Genomic DNA, 17,905 nt, shown 5'->3' on the forward strand with positions numbered 1-17,905 from the left:
GCTCCCTGAGTGCTGCTCCTGTTCACAACCTGGCTGCCGATCGTTGGACCATTTGTAGCTTCCGAGCAGTCTTCATAGGCAACCCCACGTAGAGAGTGTTGCAGTAGTCTATACAGGATGTAACCAGCGCGTGGACTACCGTGGCCAAGTCAGACTTCCCAAGGTACGGGCGCAGCTGGCACACAAGTTTTAATTGTGCGAATGCTCCCCTGGTCACCGCCGAAACCTGGGGTTCCAGGCTCAGCGATGAGTCCAGGATCACTCCCAAGCTGCGAACCTGCGTCTTCAGGGGGAGTGCGACCCCATCCAACACAGGCTGTAACCCTATGCCCTGTTCGGCCTTACGACTGACCAGGAGTATCTCTGTCTTGCCTGGATTCAGTTTCAATTTGTTCGCCCTCATCCAGACCGTTACAGCGGCCAAGCACCGGTTCAGGACCTCGACAGCCTTCTTAGTTAATGATGGTAGGGGTGATCATTTTGACCCCACGGGGTGAGATCTTGCGTGGAGCCCCAGATTGAGGGAGATTCTCAGTGGTCTTGTATCTCTTGTAACTCTTCCATTTTCTAATTCTTGATCCTTCACTCCAAGCTGCTTGCCTATGGCAGATTCAGTCTTCCCAGTCTGGTGCAGGGCGATCATTTTGTTTCTGGTGTCCTTCGACAGCTCTTTGGCCTTCACCATTGTGGAGTTTGGTGTATGACTGCTTGAGGTTGTGGACAGGTGTCTTTTATACTGAGAACAAGTTCAAATAGGTGCCATTACTACAGGTAATGGGTGGAGGACAGAGAAGCCTGTCTGTGAGACCCAGAAATCTTGCTTGTTTGTAGGTGACCAAATATTTATTTTCTACCATAATTTGCAAATAAATAAATTAAAAATCAGACAATACGATTGTTCTGGATGTGTTTTCTCATGTTGTCTCTCATAGTTGAGGTCTACCTATGATGTCAATGACAGGCCTCTCTCATCTTTTTAAGTCGGAGAATTTGTACAATTGCTATCTGATTAAATACCCTTTTCCCCACTGTATTTGAACCAAGACTCCTTCCCACCTCAGGACTCTTCTCATATCAGATTGCTCTGGTTCTGAGTCCAAATCGATCCAAGAGCCAAAGCCTTTGAGACTTCTGTGTAAAGAGACTCTTACCACCAGTCCCAGAAGAGAGTGGGATAAGCAGAATCCGAGAGAGCATTTGAAGCAAATTAATTGCCATCTGTCTCCTGGTGCTCAGGTGGCAGATGTGATTAAGCAAAGAATTCCTTATCGCATCTTCAAAATAACCTGTTGGATTTGTGTTGATCGTTGGGTTTGGGGAAATCATTCACTCAAGAGCAGGATTTGAAATAATAATTACATACTTCTGATAAGATATATTGCCGAAGGCTTCCATAGACGGAATCACTGGGTTGCTGTGAGTTTTTCAGGCTGTTTGGCACATGTTCCAGAAGCATTCTCTCCTGACGTTTCACCCACACCTACGGCAGGCATCCTCAGAGGTTGTGAGGTCTGTTGGAAACTAGGCAAGAGAAAGAACTCTTGTCTGCTTGAGGTATGTGTGAATATTGCAATTGGCCACCTTGATTAGCATTATGTCGTGCTGTTTACTTTGTATGTTTTGGTGATGTTGTTTGGAAACTGCCCTGACAGAGCAGTATAAAGATTATTATTATTATTATTATTATTATTATTATTATTATTATTATTATTATTATTTTACTGACACAAAAGCACAGTATGTCACTGCAAATGAGATCTCTATGCTGGATTTCGTATCACAAAATCACAAGTCGAACACTTCTCAAGCGTCTAGGACTGTGTGATGTATTTTCGAATGATACGCACAGATCCAAGTAAGGTGGCCTTTTGCAGTTGACAGATCGTGATTTTATCGATGTTTATTGTTTTCAAATGCTGGCTGAGATCTTTTAATAATAATAATAATAATAATAATAATAATAATTGTTATTATTGAATGGTCTTGCAGCTTCAAAGCCTGGCTGCTTCCTGCCTGGGGGAATCCTTTGTTGGGAGATGCTAGCTGTGAAATAATGTCCAGGGTGGGATTAAGAACTCTTGTCTGCTTGAGGCAAGTGTAAACATTGCAATTGACCACAATTAGCATTCAATGGCCTGTACTTTCAAGGCCTAACTGGTTGCTGCCTGGGGGAATCCTTTGTTGGGAGGTGTTAGCTGGCCCTGATTGATTCTTGTCTGGAATCCCTCTGCTTTTTGAGTCTTGCTCTTTATCTACCGTTCTGATTTTAGAGGGTTTTTTAATATCTGTGGAATAATGTCCAGGGTGGGATAAAGAACTCTTGTCTGCTTGAGACAAGTGTAAACATTGACCACAATTAGCATTCAATGGCCTGCAGTTTCAAGGCCTGGCTGGTTGCTGCCTGGGAGAATCCTTTGTTGGGAGGTGTTAGCTGGTTCTGATTGTTTCCTGTCTGGAATCCCCCTGTTTTTTGAGTCTTGCTATTTACTGTCCTGAGTTTTTTAAATACTGGAAGCCAGATTTTGTTCATTTTCATGGTTTCTTCCTTTCTGTTGAAATTGTCCACATGCTTGTCGATTTCAATGGCTTCTCTGTGTAGCCTGGCATGGTGGTTGTGAGAGTGGCATTTCCAGCATTTCTGTGTTCTCAAATAATATGCTGTGTCCAGGCTGGTTCATCAGGTGCTCTGCTATGGCTGACTTCTCTGGTTGAAGTAGTCTGCAGTGCCTTTCATGTTCCTTGATGCGTGTTTGGGTGCGACGTTTGGTGGTCCCTGTGTAGACTTGTCCACAACTGCATGGTATCCGGGCAAATAACACCTCCCAACAAAGGATCCCCCCAGGCAGCAACCAGCCAGGCTTTCAAACTGCAGGCCATTCAATCAGAGGCGGCCCTTGATAATTTTCAACAGTAAGCAAACAGTATTTTGGCACCCCCCCCCCAACCAATCACTGATATATATTTTCTGTTCATCGTGGGAGTTCTGTGTACCATATTTGGTTCAATTCCATCATTGGTGGAGATCAGAATGCTCTTTGATTGTAGGTGAACTATACACCCCAATAACTACAACTCACATATGTCAAGGTCAAAATCAACAATACTGCAAATGCTTACTTTGCATAATAGGTTGAACCGCCCCTGCATTCAATGCTAATCAATTATTATACAATTATATTCAATATTATAATTATAATTATATATTTACATTACATGTAATATTACTAAAAATATTACAATATAATAGTATAGTGCAATATAGTAATATATACTGATATGGTACTATATTATTAATATAATATATTGTATGAAAATATATATTGTAAGCCGCTCTGAGTCCCCTTCGGGGTGAGAAGGGCGGCATATAAATGCCGTAAATAAATAATAAATAATAAATAAATAATCAAGGTGGCCAATTGCAACATTCACACGTACCTCAAGCAGGCAAGAGTTCTTTCTCCCACCCTGGACATTATTCCACAGGTATATAAACCTCACTTATTTACTTCCCAACAGACCTCACAACCTCTGAGGATGCCTGCCATAGATGTGGGCGAAACGTCAGGAGAGAATGCTTCTGGAACATAGCCATACAGCCTGGAAAACTCACAGCAACCCTATGCTTTCTAAGGTTTGCCCATTGCTTCTCCAAATTGGCCTTGCTCCGTGTGTTTTGGACTCCACTTCCAATCATTCTTAGTCAATGGTTAGAGCCATTGGGAGCTGTAGTCCTAAAGAGAGTGATTTGGTTCCAATTTTCAAAGGTAGTTGTTGTGACCTGGTTTTGATTTGCTTTTGGAACAAAGAGAAATGAGTCAGGCAGGATGAGAAAGCAAAAAAGAACGCCTTGGGTCAGGGAAGAGATAGAAATCGACGGCATCAAGGGAGGCGGGGAGGGAAGTGCACGCCAACCCAAAGCAATAATCGCATGTGTTAGGAATCTTGTTTGCACACCATTATTTCCACCGAAGCAGACCCTAATGCCAATATCTCAGGTATCTTTCATCCCTCCTGACTCCATCCTTTTCTGTCATTTGTGAGCTCAGCGGTCCGAGGACATGACGATGACCGATGTGACACCAGCAGCAGCCACGCCGACACCAATTCCTCTAATCCTGTTTCCATCAGCAACTCAGTGGGCAGCTGCAAAGTTGGCAAAATTGTAAGGAACTGGTGGGGCACCCCATGCATGACCTTCCCTGTGGGATAAGGCTACGGGACCAGGGAGGAAATTTGAGTCCATTCTGATCTCCATATTGCTGCAAACTGCAAGGATTTGTCAATCTGTATCCTCAAGCCTTAAAAAATGCCTTTCTTTATTCAAGTTATGGACCTTATCACTTAAAGCAGTGTTTCTCAACCTGGGAGTGAGGACCCCTGGGGGGGGGGGGGTTGCAAGAGGTTTCAGAGAAGTCTCCAAAGACTATCAGAAAACATACATTTCTGATGGTCTTAGGAACCCCTTTGGCAGAGAAGGATGAAGATCTCTCCTCCTCTCATTCTCTTCCATTTTGGAAACAGACGGTCAATCTTCCCACCAAAAGCCATACCCTGCTGTGATTGGCCAGCCCCTCAAACAAGGGGAAGAGCAGGTGTGCTTGGTGCATGGCAGCGTGGTGTGCACATGTAGGCGAGGGAGAGCAGGCGAGGCTGGAGAAAGACCCATGTCAAGGCATGGGAGTTGTGTGTGGGAAGTTTGGCCCACTTCTGTTGGTGGGGTTCAGAATTCTCTTTGATTAAAGGTGAACTATAAATCCCAGCAATTATAACTCCCAAATGTCAACGTCTATTTTCCCCAAACTCCACCAGTATTCAAATTCGGGCATTTTAAGTATTTGTGCCAAGTTTGGCCCAGATACATCATTGTTTGAGTCCACAGTGCTCTCTGGATGTAGGTGAACTACAACTCGAAAATTCAAGGTCAATGCCCACCAAAACCTTCTAGTATTTTCTGTTGGTCATGGGAGTTCTGTGTGTCAAGTTGGGTTCAATTCCATCATTGGTAGAGTTCAGAATGCTCTTTGATTGTAGGTGAACTATAAATCCCAGAAACTATAACTCCCAAATGTCAACGTCTATTTCCCCCAAACTCCACCAGTATTCAAATTCAGGCATTTTAAGTATTTGTGCCAAGTTTGGTCCAGATACATCATTGTTTGAGTCCACACTGCTCTCTGGATGCAGGTGAACTACAACTCGAAAATTCAAGGTCAATGCCCACCAAACCCTTCCAGTATTTTCTGTTGGTCGTGGGAGTTCTGTGTGCCAAGTTTGGTTCAATTCCATCGTTGGTAGAGTTCAGAATGCTCTTTGATTGTAGGTGAACTATAAATCCCAGCAACTACAACTCCCAAATGTCAAGGTCTATTTCTCCCAAAGTCCACTAGTGTTCATATTTGGGCATATTGAATATTTGGGCAAATTTAATATTTGTGCCAAGTTTAGTCCAGATACATCATTGTTTGAGTCCACACTGCTCTCTGGATGCAGATGAACTACAACTCCAAAACTCAAAGTCAATGTCCACCAAACCTTTCTAGTATTTTCTGTTGGTCATGGGAGTTCTGTGTGCCAAGTTTGGTTCAATTCCATCATTGGTAGAGTTCAGAATACTCTTTGATTGTAGGTGAACTATAAATCCCAGCAACTACAACTCCCAAATGTCAAGGTCTATTTCTCCCGAAGTCCACTAGTGTTCATATTTGGGCATATTGAATATTTGGGCAAATTGAATATTTGTGCCAAGTTTGGTCCAGATCCATCATTGAATCCACAGTGCTCTCTGGATGCAGGTGAACTACAACTCGAAAATTCAAGGTCAGTGCCAAGCAAACCCTTCTAGTATTTTCTGTTGGTTATGGGAGTTCTGTGTGCCAAGTTTGATTCAATTCCATCGTTGGTAGAGTTCTGAATGCTTTTTGATTGTAGGTTAACTATAAATCCCAGCAACTACAACTCCCAAATGTCAAGGTCTATTTCTCCCAAAGTCCACTAGTGTTCATATTTGGGCATATTGAATATTTGGGCAAATTGAATATTTGTGCCAAGTTTGGTCCAGATCCATCATTGAGTCCACAGTGCTCTGGATGGAGGTGAATGCCCACCAAACTCTTCCAGTATTTTCTGTTGGTCATGGGAGTTCCGTGGGCCAAGTTTGCTCACACTTGGGCATATTGCGTATTTGTGCCAAGTTTGGTCCAGAGCCATCATTGTTTGAGTCCACAGTGCTCTCTGGATGTAGGTGAACTACAACTCCAAAACTCAAGGTCAATGCCCACCAAACCCTTCCAGTAATTTCTGTTGGTCATGGGAGCTCTCTGGATGTAGGTGAACTACAACTCCAAAACTCAAGGTCAATGCCCACCAAATCCTTCCAGTTTTTTCTGTTGGTCATGGGAGCTCTCTGGATGCAGGTGAACTACAACTCCAAAACTCAAGGTCCATGCCCACCAAAGCCTTCCAGTAATTTCTGTTGGTCATGGGAGCTCTCTGGATGTAGGTGAACTACAACTCCAAAACTCAAGGTCAATGCCCACAAAACTCTTCCAGTATTTTCTGTTGGTCATGGGCTCTCTTTGGATGTAGGTGAACTACAACTTTCCCAACTCAAGGTGAATTTTCCCCAAAGACCTCCAGTATTTTTTTTTTGCTGGTCATGGGGGCTCTATGTGCCAAGTTTGGTTCAGTTCCATTGCTGGTGGAGTTTAGAATGCTCTTTGATTGTAGATGAACTATAAATCCAAGCAACTACAACTCCCAAATTAGAGAATCAATCCCACCCTCAACCCCACCAGTATTCAAATCTGGGCGGATCAGGTATTTGTGCCAAATTTGGTCCAGTGAATTAAAATCCATCCTACATATCATGTATTTACATGACAATTCATAACAGTAGCAAAGTTATGAAGTAGCAATGAAAATAATTTTATGATTGGGGGTCACCACAACATGAGGAACTGTATTCAGGGATCGCAGCATTAGGAAGCTTGAGAAACATTGGAATAAGTTTTTCCTGACTTCCAGCATCTTCTCCCAGAAGCACTTGCTTCTTGCTGCCCAACAATAGTGCCAGCCCTATCTTCTCTATTTTTATATGTACTCGCTTCTCAATTACTATTGTTAGCTGTTTCCATTGGGAGCACGTTCCGTGTTGCAATGACAATCCTAGGAAGAATAATGTATGCTCCCATCAGACAATGCTTTTCATTTCCAGGGGCCAGCGTCTCTTGCAGTCACCCAGCCAGGTGTTTCTGTGTCCTTCCAAGGGCCTTTCGCTCACACTCCGCAAGATCATTCCCTCTGTAACTCACGGCGCCCGCTGTGCTCGCGATCACATCGCTGGGTAATAGGATGTCTACCTTGTGAGATTATGGGAATGCATCCAGCCAGGGGAGAAAATGGATCGGCTGGCAATTGCCGAAACCTTGTGTCCCCTCCCCTCCCTTCTTAAGCTTATGGATTGCAAAAACACAAGGAACTGTAAAGAAAAGAATGCAAAAAAGAATGATATCTGATTGCAAGGAAACAAGCAAAGGAAGGTCTCCTCTCCCTCTTTCCTGCAAATAAATAAACTTCATGGCAAGCCAGCAACCACGCCATCTTTTAAGTCAGTGTTTCTCAACATTTCTAATGCCGTGACCCCTTAATGTAGCATTTTTCCAAATGAAGCAGAGAGTGTTTGAGGACCGGGACATCCATAGGGATATCAAGGTGCATGTCTATAAAGCTATTGTCCTCCCAACCCTGCTATATGCCTGCGAAACGTGGACTGTCTACAGACGTCACATGCAACTCCTGGAACAATTCCATCAGCGCTGCCTCCGGAAAATCCTGCAAATCTCTTGGGAAGACAGGCAGACAAATGTCTGCATGCTGGAAGAAGCAAAGACCACCAGCATTGAAGCAATGGTCCTTGGCCATCAACTCCGCTGGACCGACCACGTTGTCCGGATGCCCGACCATCGTCTCCCAAAGCAGTTACTCTACTCCGCACTCAAGAAGAGAAAATGGAATGTGGGAGAACAGGAAAAGAGATCTAAAGATGGGCTCAAAGCCAACCTTAAAAACTCTGGCATAGACACTGAGAACTGGGGAGCCCAGCTGGAGGTCAGCTGTGACCAGCAGTGCTGCAGAATGGAGGGTGAAAGAGAGAAACGTGCCAAGAGTTAGGCGCATCAAGCCAACCACGACCGAGACCGCCTCCCACCTGGAAACCAATGCCCTCCTTGTGGAAGAAGATGCAGGTCAAGAATAGGGCTCCACAGCCACCTACGAACCCACCCCCAGGACACCGAACTTGGAGGACCATCATCCTTGGACTACGAGGGATCGCCTAAGTAAGTACAGTTCCTCATGTTGTGGTGACCCCCCACCATAAAATTATTTTCGTTGCTACTTCATAAATGTAATTTTGCTACTGTTGTGAATTGTAATGTAAATATCTGATATGCATTATTTTCATTCACTGGACCAAATTTGACACAAATATCCTATATGGCCAAATTTGAATACTAGTCAGGTTGAGGGTGGGATTGATTTTGTCATTTGGGAGTTGTAGTTGCTGGGATTTCTAGTTCACATATAATCAAACAGCATTCTGAACTCCACCAGCGATAGAATTGAAACGAACTTGGCACATAGAACTCCCATGACCAAGAGAAAATACTGGAAGGGTTTGGTGGGCATTGACATTGAGTTTGGGACTTATAGTTCACCTACATCCAGAGAACACTGTTGACTCAAATCAAATCATTTATTTCAGTCATAGACCAGCACAGGAATTTATTTATTTTTTTGTTGTGTCAGGAGTGACTTGAGAAACTGCAAGTCACTTCTGGTGTGAGAGAATTGGCAGTCTGCAAGGATGTTGACCAGGGGATGCCCGTATGATTTGATGATTTGATCATCCTTGTGGGAGGCTTCTCTCATGTCCCCGCATGAGGAGCTGAAGCTGATAGAGGGAGCTCATCTGCCTCTCTCCGGATTCGAACCTGTGACCTGTCGGTCTTCAGTCCTGCTGGCACAGGGGTTTAACCCACTGCGCCACCGGAGGCTTAGCACAGGAAATAAAGGTCATAGTTACGTTTAGTACATTTAAAATGTAAATATAAATACTGAAGCATAAGAGGGCGTGAGGGAGAGGAAGGGGAAACAGAGTAAAAAGATACAATACACAGGCCTATCAGCAAATTATAGAATCAAGGAAGATGATTGCTGGATACACAATTAACTTTTGGGACCAGTCATCCCCACTGTGTACTCAAACAATGATAGATCTGGACCAAACTTGGCACAAATACCCAATATGCCCAAATGTGAACACTGGTGGAGTTTGGGGAAAATAGGCCTTCACATTTGGGAGTTGTAGTTGCTGGGATTTATAGTTCACCTACAATCAAAGAGCATTCTGAACCCCATCGATGATAGAATTGGGCCAAACTTCCCATACAGAAGGGACTTGCTGGTGTGAGCCTCCCTGTAGCTTCGCACGCTCTCCCTTGCCCACACACGCACACCATGCTGCCATGTGCTGAGCGCACCTGCTCTCCCCTCTCACCACTTGTAGTCTCAGAAACACCCCTCCCCTTGACTGAGAGGCCGGCCAATCACAGCAGAGAAGGGCTTTTGATTGGAGGATTCGCTGTCTGTTTCCAAAAAGGAAGAGAAGGACAGGTGGGGTGATGTTCAGCCTTTTCTGCCAAAGGGGTTCCTAAGACCATCAAAGAATCATAGAATCAAAGAGTTGCAAGAGACCTCATGGGCCATCCAGTCCAACCCCATTCTGCCAAGAAGCAGGAATATTGCATTTAAATCACCCCTGACAGATGGCCATCCAGCCTCTGTTTAAAAACTTCCAAAGAAGGAGCCTCCACCACACTCCGGGGCAGAGGGTTCCACTGCTGAATGGCTCTCACAGTCAGGAAGTTCTTCCTCATGTTCAGATGGAATCTCCTTTCTTGTAGTTTGAAGCCATTCTTCCATTGCGTCCTAGTCTCCAGGGAAGCAGAAAACAAGCTTGCTCCCTCCTCCCTGTGGCTTCCTCTCACATATTTATACATGGCTATCATATCTCCAAGGAGCCCCCGGTGGCGCAGTGGGTTAAAGCACTGAGCTGCTGAGCTTGTTGATCGAAAGGTCGCAGGTTCGATTCCGGGGAGCGGCATGAGCTTCCGCTGTCAGCCCTAGCTTCTGGCAACCTAGCAGTTCGAAAACATGCAAATGTAAGTAGATCAATAGGTACCACTCCGGCGGGAAGGTAACGGCGCTCCATGCAGTCATGCCGGCCACATGACCTTGGAGGTGTCTACGGACAACGCTGGCTCTTCGGCTTAGAAATGGAGATGAGCACCACACCCCAGAGTCAGACATGACTGGACTTAATGTCAGGGGACTACCTTTACCTTTACCTTATCATATCTCCTCTCAGCCTTCTCTTGTTCAGGCTAAACATGCCCAGCTCCTTAAGCCGCTCCTCATAGGGTTTGTTCTCCAGACCCTTGATCATTTTAGTCGCCCTCCTCTGGACACAATCCAGCTTGTCAATATCTCTCTTGAATTGTGGTGCCCAGAATTGGACACAATATTCCAGGTGTGGTCTAACCAGAGCAGAATAGAGGGGTAGCATTACTTCCCTGTACCTAGACACTAGGCTCCTATTGATGCAGGCCAAAATCCCATTGGCTTTTTTTGCCGCCACATCACATTGTTGGCTCATGTTTAACTTGTTGTCCACGAGGACTCCAAGATCCTTTTCACACGTACTGCTCTCGAGCCAGGCATTGTCCCCATTCTGTCTCTTTGCATTTCGTTTTTCCTGCCTAAGTGGAGTATCTTGCATTTGTCCCCATTGAACTTCATTTTGTTAGTTTTGGTCAGAAATATATGTTTTATTATGGTCTTTGGCGACCCCTCTGAAACCTCCTCACGACCCTCCCAGGGGTCCCTCACGACCCTCCCCAGGTTGAGAAATGCTGCCTCATGCTATCAATCTGCAGATTCCCCAAGCAGTCCTTGGTGGATCTGCCCCATCCTCCAAAGCAAGCTCGAGTGTTTATTTCTGCTTATTGAAGCCTCTCTTGCCTTGAAAGCTTTTTACCTTTCTCTTTCTTTTATAATAGTGCTGTACATTGCTGTTTTATTTTACACTATGTTTTGCTGTATGGTGTTTTGCAGAAGGTGGAAAGGTCTGGCATTGGCATACCAGATAAATCAATATAAATAGAATAACCACCTCTGTGCTCTGGGCAGGAGAAAACATAAAATTGACTTCTGGGGATTGAACATCAGGGCGGAGGAGCAACTCATTAGCCATTATGTAAATCATAGCTTTGGGTTGAGCAAGCTGTCAAAAACTTTGGAAGAGACGTCCAGCCAGACGCATACTGATATTATTGGCAAGGCATCAAAGCAAGAAGATATTGGTCTGCGGAGTAGAAACACTCACTCCTTGGGCTTGGATTCTTTAGGAAGCTGCCTTGCACGGCCGTCTCTACCGTTGGCAGATTGAGATGTCTACCTCAGGTCTGGGAAAGGCTGCATATTGACAGTCATACGTTCATAATTGGATGTGAATGTTAGGGAGAGATGCTTGAGACATCTAACTTGCCTGGTTTTGGTGTGAGGCATCTTGACTTGTGGATTTAGGCAGCACATTTGCTGGTGAGCACTATTTGCGTGTCATGCAGCAAAATGTCTAGGAATAGCTCTGACATTTTGACATTTTACACCAATTTCCATTTGAATAATTTCCATTCTGGTGACCAAGCTTATAGATTGGGGTGGAGGGGAGGGTAACATATGAGAACAAGGTTGCAGGTAAGGCTTATCAGATTCCCCCCCCCCCCCCCCCCCGTTACCTTGTTTGTTGTGAGCAGATACATGTGGCTACAGTTGGGTGGGCTAGAATTGAACCTGCCTTTTCCCAGCGTTATTATGTTGTTGTTTACTATAGATCAGTGTTTCTCAACCTGGGGGTCGGGACCCCCATGGGGGTCGCGAGGGGGTGTCAGAGGGGTCGCCAAAGACCATGAGAAAACATAGTATTTTCTGTTGGTCATGGGGGTTCTGTGTGGAAAGTTTGGTCCAATTCTATCATTGGTGGGATTCAGAATGCTATTTTATTGCGGGTGAACTATAAATCCCAACAATTACAACTCCCAAATGGCAAGGCCTATTTTCTCCAAACTCTACCAGTGTTCACATTTGGGCATATTGAGTATTTGTGCCAAGTTTGATCCAGACCCATCATTGCTTGAGTCCACAGTGTTCTCTGGATGTAGGTGAACTACAACTCCAAAAAACTCAAGGTCAATGTCCACCAGACCTTCCCAGTATTTTCTCTTGGTCATGGGAATTCTGTGTGCCCAGTTTGATTCAATTTCATCATTGGTGGAGTTCAGAAGGCTCTTTGATTTTAGGTGAACTATAAATCCCAGCAACTACAACTCCCAAATGACAAAATCAATTTTTTTGAGTGAAGGACATACATTGGGTTGTTAGGTGTCTTGTGTCCAAATTTGGTGTCAATTCGCCCACTGGTATTTGAGTTCTGTTAATCCCACAAACGAACATTACATTTTTATTTATATAGATTTCTCTGTACATTATATCTGTATTCTCAATTCACTTCTGACATGATAAATAAACAGGTCTGCCCAGCCTCCCTTTTTCTTTTTTCCCTCAGCACCAGGACTGGGATGCTGGCAAAGGAGGACTAGAGAAGCACAACCTTTCGGTGTGGCATTGCATCAGAATATCTATAGCAGTGGTTCTCAACCTTCCTAATGCCGCGACCCCTTAGTACAGGTCCTCATGTTGTGGTGACCCCCAACCATAATATTATTTTCATTGCTACTTCACAACTGTAATTTTGCTACTGTTATGAATGGTAATCTAAATATCTGATATGCTGGATGTATTTTCAGTCACTGGACCAAATTCGGCACAAATACCCAATACTCCCAAATTTGAATACTGGTGAGGTTGGGGGTGATTGATTTGGTCATTTTCCACACAGAACACCCATGACCAATACAAAATACTTAAGGCCATCCATTCTAAACTCCACCAATTATGGAATTGAACCAAACATGGCACATAGGACTCCCATGACCAGTAGAAAATACTGGAAGGGTTTGGTGGCATTGACCTTGAGTCTGGGAGTTTTAGTTCCCCTGCATCCAGAGAGCACTGTGGATTCAAACAATGATGGATCTGGACCAAACTTGGCACAAATATTCCATATGCCCAAATATCAACAAAGATTGAGTTTGGGGAAATAGACCTTGACATTTGGGATTTGTAGTTACTGGGATTTATAGTTCACCTACAATCAAAGAGCATTCTGAACCCCACAAACGACAGAATTGGGGCCAATTTTCCACACAGAACACCCATGACCAATACAAAATACTTAAGGCCGTCCAGTCCAACTCTCTTCACCAGGGCAAGAAAATGTATTCAAAGCCCTCCTGACAAAGAGCCATCCAGCCATGGATATAGATATTAGGACTGGGCGGTTTCGTTTCGTTAATTCGTAATTTGTTAAAAATTCGTTGTTTTTTTTTAACGAAGCGATAACGAACCATTCTGGAGCAACTTAAAAACGAAACGAATTTTTCAATTCGTTTCGTAAATGCTTCGTATTTCGTTATGTATTCCTTTCGTTATTGGTTTGAGGTCGTTTTGTTATTATTTCTGCATGTCTGGGGCAAGTTTTATAGTTGTTTTTTGTTTAATTAGTGAAAAAAAATTATAATATCACACCAACAGTCAACAACAGAGGGAGAGGGAAGCTTCAGAAGTTTTTTTAGCGTATTGGGCGATCGCGGCCGCCATTAACGAATCGATTCGTTATTGTTTCGTTATTGTTTTGTAATTTTTTTACCATTTACGAAATTTTGTAAATATCGAACTTTTTTAAAGGAAAATTTCGGAATTCTTTTAAATATCGAAACGCAAAAAACCCCAAAAAACGAATCGATTTTAGAAACAAATTTTTCCATTGTTACCCAGGCCTAATAGATATATATATGATTCACACACACAGAGATATAATATCATAGATTTGAAAGGGACCCCTAAAGAAGGACAATGATATGTTGCATATTCCAGAGGAGGCAAACCAGACACTCTCCACATCTACAATGACAAAGAAAGAACAAGAAATACTGTTTACCCACAACCATAAAGAAATTACATAGATTACAAACCATTACTTTATTTTCCAGACCACCAGACTGGGCCACAGCAATGCGTGGCAGGGGACGGCTAGTCTATATAAATAAAAATGTAATATTTGTTTGTGGGATTAAGATAACTCAAAAACCACTGGATGAATTGACACCAAATTTGGACACAATACACCTATCAGGCCAACAAGTGACCATCACTATAAAAACACTGAAAAACACAGCAGAAGAGACTTTAAAAGCCAAAAAACAAGAAAAAATGCATTACAATACATGCACAAAACAACATATATACACAAACACACATATATACACACATATATACACACATAAACTGTGGCCCACTGGTGAACTGGTGACATAAACGCATATATACATACACAAAGCACATATACACAGACTGGGCCACAGCAACGTGTGGCAGGGGATGGCTAGTAATAATAATAAATAATAAACTTCATTTATACCCCGCCACCATCTCCCCAAAGGGGACTTGGGGAGGCTTATATGAGGCCAAGCCCGATAATGTTGTTGTTGTTCATTCGTTCAGTCGTCTCCGACTCTTCGTGACCTCATGGACCAGCCCACGCCAGAGCTCCCTGTCGGCCGTCACCACCCCCAGCTCCCTCAAGGTCAGTCCAGTCACTTCAAGGATGCCATCCATCCATCTTGCCCTTGGTCGGCCCCTCTTCCTTTTGCCTTCCACTTTCCCCAGCATAATTGTCTTCTCCAGGCTTTGCTGTCTCCTCATGATGTGACCAAAGTCCTTCAACTTTGTCTCTAGTATCTTTCCCTCCAGTGAGCAGTCGGGCTTTCTTTCCTGGAGGATGGACTGGTTGGATCTTCTCGCAGTCCAAGGCACTCTCAGAACTTTCCTCCAACACCACAGTTCAAAAGCATCGATCTTCCTTCGCTCAGCCTTCCCTAAGGTCCAGCTCTCACATCCGTAGGTGACTACAGGGAATACCATGGCTTTGACTAGGCAATGGATCTTTGTTGCCAGTCTGATGTCTCTACTCTTCACTATTTTATCGAGACTGGACATTGCTCTCCTCCCAAGAAGTAAGCGTCTTCTGATTTCCTGGCCACAGTCTGCATCTGCAGTCATCTTTGCGCCTAGAAATACAAAGTCTGTCACGGCCTCCACGTTTTCTCCCTCTATTTTCCAGTTGTCAATCATTCTTGTTGCCATAATCTTGGTTTTTTTGATGTTTAGCTGCAACCCGGCTTTTGCGCTTTCTTCTTTCACCTTGATTAGAAGGCTCCTCAGCTCCTCCTCGCTTTCGGCCATCAGAGTGGTGTCATCTGCATATCTGAGGCTGTTAATGTTTCTTCCAGCAATTTTCACCCCAGCTTTGCATTCATCCAGCCCCGCACATCCTCGCATGATGTGTTCTGCATACAAGTTTAAAAGGTTGGGTGAGAGGATGCAGCCTTGCCGTACGCCTTTCCCAATCTTGAACCAGTCTGTTGTTCCGTGGTCAGTTCTTACTGTTGCTACTTGGTCCTTGTACAGATTCCCGATAATACAGAAGCCCGATAATACATAACAACAAAAATATCATCACAGTAAATAAGTAAGACATAAAAGTAAATAGACAGTACAAAGTAATAAGGTAGAAAAACCATCACAATGGGCAGGCCAAATGTACATAAAATGATAAAACACTGGATGAGATAGAAATGACCAAAATATATGAATATAAGAGAAACCACAAACAAAGTTAAAAACTTGGCATGATTCTAAATGTCCTTTGACTAGAAGCTGGCCACTTGGAGTGCCTCTGGTGTGGCTGTGAGAAGGTCCTCCATTGTGCATGTGGCAGGGCTCAGGCTACATTGTAGTAGGTGGTTTGTGGTTTGCTCTTCTTCACACTTGCGTATTGCGGATTCTACTGTGTAGTCCTATTTCTTAAGGTTAGCTCTGCAACTCTTGGTGGTGGAGTGCAGTCTGTTCAGCGCCTTTCAAGTCTCCCCATCTTCTGTGTGCCCAAGAGGGAGTTTCTCATCCAGTCTCAGCCATGGCTTGAGGTTCCAGGTTTTAGCCTGCCACTTTTGGGCTCTTGCTTGCTGAGATGTTCCTGCAAGTATCTCTGTAGGTCTTAGGAATGATTTCTTGATTTTCTTGCATTGGCTTGCTGGCTGTAATCCAAACAAAAGATAGGCCAGAGATGTCAATGCCTTGGTTCTTTCATTACAGGCTGCTACTTCCCAACAGATGTCAGGTGGTGCAATACTGGATAAGCAGTATCATTTCTCCAGCAACGTTGGGTGTAGACATTCTGTAATACTGTGGCATGTCTCATTAAGAACCACATCCACGTGGTGAGATGTATTCCACACTGGGCATGCGAATTCAGCAGCAGAGTAGCAAAGCACAAGGGCAGATGTCTTCATTGTGTCTGGTTGTGATCCCCAGGTTGTGCCAGTCAGCTTTCATATGATGTTGTTTCTAGCGCAAACCTAAAAATGTGCTTCTTTCTCAGAGGCTTTGAAAACTGAGGTCAGAACTGAATTGAACATTGCTTTTTCTGTATTGTTGAAGGCTTTCATGGCCAGAATCACTGGGTTGTTGTAGGTTTTTTCAGGCTATATGGCCATGGTCTAGAGGCATTCTCTCCTGACGTTTCGCCTGCATCTATGGCATGCATCCTCAGAGGTAGTGAGGTCTGTTGGAACTAGGAAAAAGGGTTATATATCTGTGGAATGACCAGGGTGAGACAAAGGACTCTTGTCTGCTGGAGCTAGGTGTGAATGTTTCAACTGATCACCTTGATTAGCATTTTTCCTAGTTCCAGCCCTTTTTCCTAGTTCCAACAGACCTCACTACTGCTAAGGATGCTTGCCATATAGATGCAGGCAAAACGTCAGGAGATAATGCCTCTAGACCAGTGGTTCTCAACCTTCCTAATGCCGTGACCCCTTAATACAGTTCCTCATGTTGTGGTGACCCCCAACCATAATATTGTTTTCATTGCTACTTCATAACAGTCATTTTACTACTGTTATAAATCATAATGTAAATATCTGATATGCAGGATGCATTTTCATTCACTGGACCAAACTGGGCACAAATACCCAATACACCCAAATGTGAATGCTAGTGGGGTTGGGCGAGGATTGATTTTGTAATTTGGGAGTTGTCGTTGCTGGGATTTATAGTTCACTTATAATCAAAGAGCATTCCGATCTCCACCAGCGATGGATTTGAACCAAACTTGGATCCCGTGACCAATGGAAAGCATTGGAAGGGCTTGATGGGCACTGACCTTGAGTTTGGGAGTTGTAGTTCACCTATATCCAGAGAGCACTGTGGACTCATGCAATGGTGGATCTGGACCAAACTTGGCATGAATACTCAATATGCCCAAATGTTAACACTGGTGGAGTCCGGGGAAAATAGATCTTGACATTTGGGAGTTGCAGTTGCTGGGATTTATAGTTCATTTCAATCAAAGAACATTCTGAACTCCACCAACCATAGAATTGGCTCAAACTTCCTACATGGAATCCCCATGACCATCAGAAAATACTGTGTTTTCTTATGGTCTTTGGTGACCCCTCTGACACCCCCTCGCAATCCCCTCAGGGGTCCCGACCCCCAGGTTGAGAAACACTGCTCTAGAACATGGCCATATAGCCCGAAAAAACCTACAACAACCCATTGCTGTTTTAGGCCTTTTATGTGCATGTTATGTGTCTTACGTCTTCTTCCT

At 43.9% G+C, this 17,905-nt stretch overlaps 1 protein-coding gene across 1 annotated transcript in view; it reads left to right on the forward strand.

The window, feature by feature from the left end:
• Positions 1-17,905, forward strand: part of LOC132782166 (caspase recruitment domain-containing protein 11) — a 177,620-nt gene that overhangs the window by 99,472 nt on the left and 60,243 nt on the right. The window contains exon 12 of the mRNA XM_067461883.1: positions 4,047-4,162. Coding sequence (XP_067317984.1) covers positions 4,047-4,162 — 116 coding nt within the window. The remainder of the gene's footprint in view (positions 1-4,046; positions 4,163-17,905) is intronic.

This window comes from Anolis sagrei, chromosome Y (assembly GCF_037176765.1).
Source record: "Anolis sagrei isolate rAnoSag1 chromosome Y, rAnoSag1.mat, whole genome shotgun sequence".
Taxonomy (NCBI): Eukaryota; Metazoa; Chordata; class Lepidosauria; order Squamata; family Dactyloidae; genus Anolis; species Anolis sagrei.